This window comes from Cyprinus carpio, chromosome B23 (assembly GCF_018340385.1).
Source record: "Cyprinus carpio isolate SPL01 chromosome B23, ASM1834038v1, whole genome shotgun sequence".
Taxonomy (NCBI): Eukaryota; Metazoa; Chordata; class Actinopteri; order Cypriniformes; family Cyprinidae; genus Cyprinus; species Cyprinus carpio.
Genome location: NC_056619.1, coordinates 16,603,637 through 16,613,736, shown reverse-complemented (window position 1 = coordinate 16,613,736; position 10,100 = coordinate 16,603,637). Strand labels below are relative to the sequence as shown.

The window sequence follows — 10,100 nt, the reverse complement described above, 5'->3', positions numbered from 1 at the left end:
AACTTCTTTCGAAACTTCTTACTGGAAATCAAGCGTTTCGAGCAGAAATGGCGTTGTTTCCCCGCCTACAAGTGACGTTGTGTCTTGATAAATAGAAAGTTACCTCTTATGAACAAGCATGATGCATAAAATGTTGTCTTGCTTTTGCTTCACAGCCAATGAGAATGTGTAGATGATATATTAGTCTGCGTGTGCTCGTTGGTGGTGATCCCACAGTTGAATTTGTCCTTCTGTAGTTATCACTGATTCACTGATTTTCAGCACAATTTCAGTAGCGCAGCTTTGTTCATTAAATATATTACCTACAACAATTTGATATCTGACCATTTTAATTCGTTTTCCTTGTATTTTTTTTTTTAATATTATTATTTTCAGGTGAGTTAGAATTTATAGTGAGAATATTAGGCCTATATTTGTAATTTATTATACCTATATTTACAATATATTCGTTGTTGGTAAATTATTTATTCCTATGTGTTTAAGAAGAGGATTTTCTCTCGGTCATTTTCTTAAGTTTTTTTTTTTTTAGCATTACTGTTTTGCAAAACGTAATACATACACAACACATTGACAGAATGGGGTTAAATGCATATTTTTAAAAAAATAAAGTGCCATTAATGTTAATCAAATAAACGCAATACATTATGAACTTAAAGCAAGAAATGAATGACCATTAAGACCATGACGTCGTGCGGACAAGCAATATGAATTTAATAAAATATTCAGGCTCACAAAAGTAAGACGTTAGAAAGGAAAATGCTGAAGTAGGAAGGCAATAAAAACGAAGATAGGCCTACTTACAAAAGTGTGAAGATACTCCCTTTATGTATGAAGATAAAAGTTTGAACATACTAAAATAATTAAGCACTTTCTGGCACATTTAAAAACGATGACATATCTAATGTTCTGTGTATATAAAAATAATATATAGCCTATATATGTAATAATGTCAAGCCGGATAAAGTTTCTCATTCACCTGGTAGAAGAACTGCTGCATCAGGGTGGCCAATAGGCAGCAGCAGCAGCAGCTTCAGTGTCAGTGTAAAGTGAAAGTAGGTGGATAGAAAGAAAAAAAACAACAAACGCACACGGAAGGCGCTGACTTATATCTCTTTACGTGTGTTAAAGAGCTGGCGTCGAAATCAGGTAAGTTATATTCTAACAGTATTGTATATTTGCTATATAAACCGCGCACGGTGAGTTTATCGCGAACTGAATTTGTTTATCGCTTAGTGTTGTTGTAAGGAGGAAACATGAGTTTTGTAACAGCCTACTTTCCTCTACTGTAACTGTTGTACGAAAATTCGCAATCGTGCGAAGCGAGCGAGCAAAAACGACTAAAAAGCCATCAAAGAGCTCTCTTGCGAATAAAAATCTCACTTTATAGTAATTTAATCTCAGTATGATTGTGAAGTCGGTTTAGCTAGGCCATTATATATAGGCTACTAGCCTACTTAAACGACACCAAAATGACATAACCTTTTTTTTGCCTGGATACTCCATGACAAAATACGCGAGGGACATAGCCTTCATGTGAATTCACATATTCAACAAGTTTCCTGTATTTGACTCACTTTACTGGAAATAGCAGGAGAGGAAGGCCTACTTATATAGCGAGCGGACTTCCATATGATTGTGCTAAATGTCACGTTATATATATTTTAGTTTGATAGTGGAAAATACTTAAGTTTTTAGCACGAGCGCCTACACGAATTCACGCCCTACTTTCTCTTCCCCATAGGCTGTATGTGGCATTGGTTTGTTACGCTTTTTTTTGTGTGTGCACTAGAGAGTGGTCTGTTCTTTGTAAACTCTCCTCACTGTTGTTCTGACATTGCTTGTGTGAGCTTCAGACTTTGGGATGTAACACCCTCATGCTGTTATTTGTCATAAATATTGTATGAATACTAATAGGTGGCTTTGCTGTGGCCTTTTGAAATGCACTAAAAAGGCCTAGCGAAGTGTTTATTTCTGTGCAAAGTGAATTAGTTGCAGTAAATTAATCAATCTATATGTCAATCATTTGTCAATGGGTAGTTTTTTGTCATGGATGTGGACATGATCAAGAGTGCAATGCAATGATTAATTACAATGATTCAGTCAATTATAAAGGATAATGTTAAGTTTAATTAGGAAAAAGTGATTGTATGCACACTTCTGTGCAATAAAATAAATAGTATTCCCTTTTGTATTCCAAAGAAATTATGAATACTTTCTCAGTTTTTAAGGTCGTTTAATTTGCTTACATGTTTTGTGTTATTAGTCACAGCATTTCAAGTAATATCAACAGTAATTAGATGAGTGTAAAAGTCTATGAGTTTGTTCATTTCTGCAGTATGACATTATGACCATTATGAATGCAGTCATCCATTCAATGTAGAGATAAAATAAAGTGGATGAGTGGTAAAGTGGTCCATGTGTCAGGTGCCAACTGCTGTCTAAGTTTCAGTGTTAGGCAGGTTTTATGTTGAGAGACTGCTTTCTGTTTTCCATCACAGAGAATTAACTTTATAGGAAAGAAAATACACAAATCAAACATCAGAGATTTCAATATGAACAGATTTCTCCTAACCCAAATGATCAGAGCTATCTCTTCCATATTCATTTTAGATGCTTAACGTACATTTGTTCAATTTCTTTTTTATTTCTTTCGGTATATTTTAGGACATCTAAGACCAGGATGATACCTTAACAAGACAGGACTATGAAAGAGCAGTCTTTGCGATAATTAAGACCAATTCACACTGCACTGACAGACACCGACCAGTGCAGACATTCACTATATTACAATACATCACACCTTAGACATTCCAAGACCTTACAAACACGAATTCAGTATGTTTAATTGGTGAAAACAAGCTCTGAGAAATGCTAACAGACACTGAAAGGCTTGACACACTGATCAGACAAAATGGTGTGTATTTTTGACCTTTAAACTAAATGTTTGAAATAAAATGTCTTCTCTGCAAATACATAAAAGCATTACATAGAGCATTGCTGTATAAAGTCCACCTGCAGTCACTAATTGTATCCCTTAAAACTTATCTTTAATAATAAAAATGACATATTTTAAAAGTGTTTCCCATGAAAATAATTTTTTTCATGCCTTAAAATGGCTTGACTAAAACTCTACACCCTTACCTCATCGGTTAACCGAAGTTGTAAACACTATACAATTGCAAGTGGCAATATTGGAGTAATTCTGCTATATGTTTGAACCAGAAGAAGAAAAGGAAGATTATACATGAATTATACATGGTCACCTACAAGTTGTTGTATCAGAATGGTTATACATTTTTATGTATTGTTCTCTACCATGTTGAACACGCAGAAGTAGTTGATATCATTAGCCTTTGGCTTAACTATGTTATCAAACAGCTAATAATTAATTGATAATGTTATACAAACCATGTTCCTGTTTTCTGTCTGGGACAGCTAAGAATATAAGATGCCATATCTTGCAAGTTGATGGGATTGGGTACATGTTTGTGGGCTGTTTCAAAACACATTTTTCAGACTGTGGAGATTTTTGAGACAATGCACTTTTAAGGAGAAAATTCTCAGCAGTGGCCGATGTATTTGCACACGGTGTGTCTTTAAATAAGATTCAGAGAATATGACCTTGTTTTGCAGTCCTTAGCGCATATGGATCAGCGCAGTGCAGAAAAAGAAAATGGTTTTATGCAATAAAATGCAAAGAGATAATAAACATGAGCAAAAAAGTTTGGTAATACTTTACTTAAAGCCTTTATGTATAATTCATTATTAAAGGGATACTCCACCCCAAAATTAAGATTTTGTCATTGATCACTTACCCCAATGTCGTTCCAAACCTGTAAAAGCTCAGTTTGTCTTCGGAACACAATTTAAGATATTTTGGATGAAAACCAGGAGGACTGTGACTGTCCCATAGACTGCCAAGTAAATAACAGTGTCAAGGTCCATAAAAGGTATGGAAGTCATCAGACGTGCAATCTGGGTTATATGAAGTGACAGGAAAACAAAAATAATGACTTTATTCAACTATTTCTTTGTCAACAGTCTCCTCTGTGTCTCTCCATATCACCATATGCTGCGTATGCTCTTCTGTATCATCCGCGCCACAAGGATGCACTGTTTTCTTTCAAATCAAAGCTAAATACACATAGAAACAGCGTATCCTTGTGGCGTGGATGATACAGAAGAGCATACGCAGCATACGGTGTTATGGTTCAAGTTCTTTAGATAATGACGAGTTGTTAGAAAATATACCTCTGACCTTTTGTCAATGACCTGTTGTGTTGAAGCGATAAAAAAAGCAAAGCTATAGGACTCATTTATATTGCTATACAACTATTTAGAGGCCATAAAACCCTTCCATGTTATATGCCATCCTATTTAAACAAGATCCTCTTATATTTTATTTTATTTTACTTTTTGTATAACTCAATGCATTTAGGTTGATTTAGTGATGTTAAGTAATATTTTACACTTGAAGTAAACAAGTCCATTTAGATGTTACTATTTTAATTTTTTTTTTATCAGTGTGCGTGCTACAGAAATAAGCACTGTTTTTTTTTTACCAGACCTGTTTTTCCTGCACAGCTTCCGGTGTTCACACAATAGCAATCTAACACACCTGATCAACACAGTGGTCAAGTTTAACGGACTGTTGTCACTTATCAGATACGTGTCGTTATTGTATACTTCAAGCATGGTCTTGAATTTCCATGGTTCATCTGTTTTTCCTGCATGTTAGTGTAACATGACGTATTTCCCTTGAATGATTTATCTTCAGAAAATATGTCTGCATATAGGTGTGGTCTTTTTCACCTACGCTGCTCCAATCCCTTTGTTAAACATTAGTGCAGGTATACCTTTACAAGTATATTAGTAGGCTTTGCGCAGATTAGCCAGAAACAAATGAGGAAATATTATTTGGAACAGAGGGATTCACAAATACAGGATGAGTCATGAGCTTTAGATTTACACTAATTAGTTATCTAGTAATCGTTTTAAAAAGCTTTATTGGGAATTGTCTTATCTTTGATCATATAAAATACTTTAAATACTCTATGATTACCCCCTTTGATTTTACAGTGAATGTGTAGATTGAAACTAATGAGCATCATAGAAACCTCTGCTCACTTGTACAATGTACTGGCTAAACTACATATTTTGAAGCTGGTTAATGAACCTTGACAGGTCTTGGAGAGTGTGTAGGTGGCTATTAAAAATCTTTACTAGAATGACATGGTGTTACATTTGAGTTTTCTTGGCTCAAGTGTAGTTAGTAAAACATTCTATTTTTCTATTAAATCGATATTTGATTATAAAATAAAAAAGCTTTAAAAAAGTACATATTATCTATTAAGATGGTTACCACTGAAGTTATCTCCTTAGTTGTATGTGTGTTTCTATATAGTTTAAAGGAATTGTTTACGAAAGAAGATATTTTTAAAAATCTATTTTTGTACATATAATGGAAGTGCAAAGTTGTCTGGACCCCAGTGCTCTTCAAAATATCTATATTTCATTTGAGAATTTTCATTTATGTATCAACTGCCCTTTTAAGTTTTATGGGTCTTCAAGTTCTTTGTAAAAAAAAAAAAAAAAAAAAACACAGAAGTGCCATATCTTTAATGTCTTTTCTAATAATAACATTCATACACACAGCTTAAGGCTGTTTTTCTTAACAGGTTTTAGTGTAAAAGAAAAAGATTATAGTATGCTAAAGTTCAAGACAAATCAACATTTTTTTTCAGAAAGAAGTGCGCAGTGATACAATAGTCAGTAGTTAACAAAGACATGATCCAGCATGCTTTCATGCCTTAGAGTGCAATTCAGTTTCACTGCTTAAATCTAACACACCATGTGCTTGTAGGCAACTGTACTAGACAGAACTAGAATCCATCATCAACTAGAATCAGAACAGTGTGATCTCATTTATGTTGGAGGAATTTGTATTTAAAGTGCATTTGATTTTTTTTTTTTTTACATATTTATTGCATTGTTTTTATTGCATTTGTCATACATGAAATTAAATATGTTTGACGGCATCACATTTACTTCACACAGTTAACATATTTACCTAACTTGACATTATACAGTAACTTGGTTTGTTTCTTAACAGAAGGTTTTCAATTTAAGATCCTGAAAATTTACATTTTATGTTTCACTGTCTATCCAAACATACAGAAATATATGTGTATGCCTTACATACAAATAAAAATAATTAAGTTCCATTATGAACCATTAAAGAAATAAAATGGTAAACAGCATTATCATAATAAATATGTTTTCTACTTTCTTACAATGCAGCATAAAGCTAAATTATAAAATGATGAAAGTAAACTTGTTATATTAGTGATGGTTGGGTTGCCAGGCTGTTGTTGTCAAGCGTGTTGTGGTATAGTGTCTTCTGTCCCCTTATGTTGGTGAGAGATAAGGCAGGCATACTGTCTTTTCTCCCTTGTCCAAACAAAAGTCTGAACATTAATAACAAATGCTGCTCTCTCCCCAACGCATCTGCCTGTGCTCTTTGCACCAAATAAAAAAAAAACCCCTATTAAGCCTGAAATACAACATGGTATAAAACCTTGGGCTTTTCTAAACTAATTTTATCCAGCCATCAGATGCTATTTATGAATGTGCTTCTGTAAATGTCATTCATTTTGCATTAAAGAATTCAGTGTTTCAATTCAGTTTGTTCAGAATAAGGAACTTGTGATAAACTCAATGTTTAGTTGTTTTTATATAAAAATTATGTTTTGTGTTTTGTCCTAAATACATGCATGGATAGTTTTCTAGCCTGTATGATAGGTAAACCTAGCAACAGCAGTAGTCGATGTCCCTTGTTAAAGGCGTTAAACCATTAGTAAGTAGGGCATTAGTGCCGATTAGTGTGTCGTCATCTGTGTGTCATAACAGAATTGTCTGATTAATAGTGGTATTAATAATGTAGTATTTCAGAATTAAAGGGATATTTCACCCAAAAATAGAAATTAATAATTGTTTCATGTTTCACCCTCATGTGTGATGAAACATGAAACACAACATATTTTTCAGAAAGAAGCATCATTAAATATTGAATTCCTTCTGAAGATAGACAGGTGAAATTACTTGAGCTAAACAGATTCTGATTTATTTCTGATTTTTTTTTTATTATTCTTGATTGATATGGTCACTTTTAAATGATGTTGTATGGACAAAAGCTATTGTTTAGCAAACAGTAACATTACATGATTGAGTAATCTTTTTCAGTAACAACTCCTGAAGAATTCCAGTTTCAAAGAACTGAAAATGTAGTTTATCCAGTGGAGTGTTAATGTCGTAATTTTTAATTTTTTTTTACTGTTGCAGAGCTTGCATACTATGGCGCTGTGGGCGCAAATGACTCCGCGGTTACAGTACCTGCCAACTCAGACACTGAATGAACTCTACCCGGACTCATTCCCTCTGGACGTCAGGCACTATCTGGCAAGCTGGATAGAGGAACAGAGATGGTATGACATCACTGTTACAAATCAAATGGATGCTTTTTATGTTGTATTAAGATTAACACAGTATTGTTTACCTTAAGTTTGTGCTGAACTGACACCTACAGTAGTTGCGTGAATACAACTTCACAGGCAGTGTAGAAATGCTTTGTTCACACCTAGCCATGATTAATGTATTCCATAAAGAAAGTGTCTGACAATTAGAGAAGTGAGTAGTATTAGGCTGAAGGTAATGACTGAAAAGTAGTTTGACCAATAGCATGCAGGCATTGTACATAATCAACCAATCGTGGTGTGTAAGAAGGTGGAATCTACAGAGAACGGTCAAGCAATGCAAATATGGGTACATATAATGTGAGGACTGTAGAGAGCACAGCAATAGGAAAACAAAACCAAAATCAGGACATTTTAGGCAATTTATAAATCCTATCCAGGACAAAGAGGTCACCTCCACGAGGTGACCCACTCTGATATTAAACATTTCAAAAGTTAATTTCTTATAGTGGTTTTTCATTAAGATCAAATGACTGAGTGCACATTTAATATGTACTGGTGACTGAGTAAAAAACTGAAATAGAAACATCAGCGACTGTTGTCTAAGGCGTATAATTTAGGGTAGTTCACTGCTTAGGAATTTCCTGTGACAGGGAACTGAATCATTCTTATAATGAGAACGGTTGGAGAACATCACAGAACAAGCTAGACTTGAAAGGCTTTGTTCCATGTCAGTTTGCGACATTTACTAAGGATGATTCTATGCAGCAGGGCTTTAAAAATGTCATGCCTTTGTAATGTCTTATTTAGGGAGACCTTTGATGTCGATAACATGGAGCAAGAGCCTCAGGCCCGAAGGCTGTTGGATCAGATGGTGCATTTGCTGCAGGAGGTGGCCCAACTCAACCCTAACGTGGTGGAGAGGGTCAAACTACAACATATCAGCCGGAACTTGGTGTGCATAACAAATATTCCTACCCTTCATGATTTCTGCTGGCTTAAAGCTACTAGGTCATTCCTTGTCAAATTAACCAAATAAAAAAAAAAAATCCCCAGCTCAAATTTTTGATTTTGCTAATATTTTTTTCTGAAGAAAGACAGACATGTGTAGTGATGAAAGCTAAAATATTAGATGTCATGGCTAAATATTTACTGAGTAATCCATTATTTTGTAAAACCACATTTGGTGTGAAAATGGTAGGATACAACAATTTGGACATGGAGCTGCATGGTTAAACCATATGAGTCTTAAAAAGGAAAATTTTGGAAAAAATAATATTTATGACACTCAAACTTGTCCCATACAATTTTGACAGAGGGAAACACAATGCATTCGTAGTTTAAACATTACTTATTCTTTAGACGTTAGACGTTCTGCTTTAAATACAGTAAATATATCATGTCTTCCTTCAGAAAAAATATTAGCAAAATCAAAAAATTGAGCCGGGGATCTCTGGTTGAGTTGATATGGAATGATCCTACTCTATCATTTATAACCAGTTAAAATAATGACTTTTAATGCAGGGTTTTTAAAGTGGGGTGATAGGGACTTGAAGAGGGTTTATGGGGTTCATTATTTTGTACATTTAAATCGAATCATTAAAGATTCTCTTTGGGATTATGTATCTAACATTAATATTGATATTATTGCACTATGATGCAATAAGGATTGGTTTTTGGTTTTTAAATTAAGAGTCAAGTTACACTTTGGTATAGGGACCAATTCTCACTATTAACTAGTTGCTTATTAGCATGCATATTAATAACAGTTTGGCTGTTTATTAGCACTTATAAAGCACATATTCTGTATGACCTTATTCTACATCCCTAATCCTACCCAATACCTTAATTTAACAACTACCTCACTATTAATAAGCAGCAAATTAGGAGTTTGTTGAGGCAAAAATCGTAGTTAAAAAGTCGTAGATAAAGTGTGACCAAAAGTCATTGTGTATTGTATGTTATATAACCTCATCTTGAGTTACATTTCTTTGGCATTGTGAACACATATGTATCGCTTTCTTACATTTATATTTCTGTATTTCTCAATCTTGGCAGCCTGCCATGTTGACTCATGTTGTGACAAAAGCATACTGTTTGTATTTCTGACTATTTACTATGTAACCTTGTGTAACTGCTTTTCAGAGTGTGTTCCAGCCACAACCCATGCAACTTGTGAGGACAGTTCGAGATATTCTAAGGAAAGAAAGACACTTATTAGCACAGGCGGTGAGTACAAACCCACTTTTTCTGCAATATTTTACATCTGTTGGGAAAATGCAACAGCAATCTTAACTTATGCATAATGGAAATGTTCAGTATGTCATTGTTCTTGGTGTTTGTGTGCTTGTCTGTAGGGTATGCACCCTAACTTCCCACCCTTCCAGCAAATTCCTCAGGGTCCTCCAGCTATCAATGGCACCCAACAACCTGCAAGGGAGGATGGGAAGACTGATGTAGACAATCTGGTGCTCAAAGTTTTGGAAATTCAGAACTGTCGCCAAACACTTCATCAGCTTCAGGAGGATTTGAACTGGGAAAAGCAAGAAATGGAGACGATTCAAGGTAAGAGATCTAAATCATTTTTTTAATATCAGTCTAGACTAGTGTTTCACATTTGACTGAATG

At 34.4% G+C, this 10,100-nt stretch overlaps 1 protein-coding gene across 1 annotated transcript in view; it reads left to right on the top strand.

Moving 5' to 3' along the window:
• The first annotated feature begins 987 nt into the window (after window positions 1-987).
• LOC109062563 (signal transducer and activator of transcription 5B-like) overlaps window positions 988-10,100 on the top strand; it is a 28,527-nt gene continuing 19,414 nt past the window's right edge. The window contains exons 1-5 of the mRNA XM_042750911.1: window positions 988-1,146; window positions 7,342-7,484; window positions 8,283-8,427; window positions 9,618-9,701; window positions 9,830-10,037. Coding sequence (XP_042606845.1) covers window positions 7,354-7,484; window positions 8,283-8,427; window positions 9,618-9,701; window positions 9,830-10,037 — 568 coding nt within the window. The 5' untranslated portion in view covers window positions 988-1,146; window positions 7,342-7,353. The remainder of the gene's footprint in view (window positions 1,147-7,341; window positions 7,485-8,282; window positions 8,428-9,617; window positions 9,702-9,829; window positions 10,038-10,100) is intronic.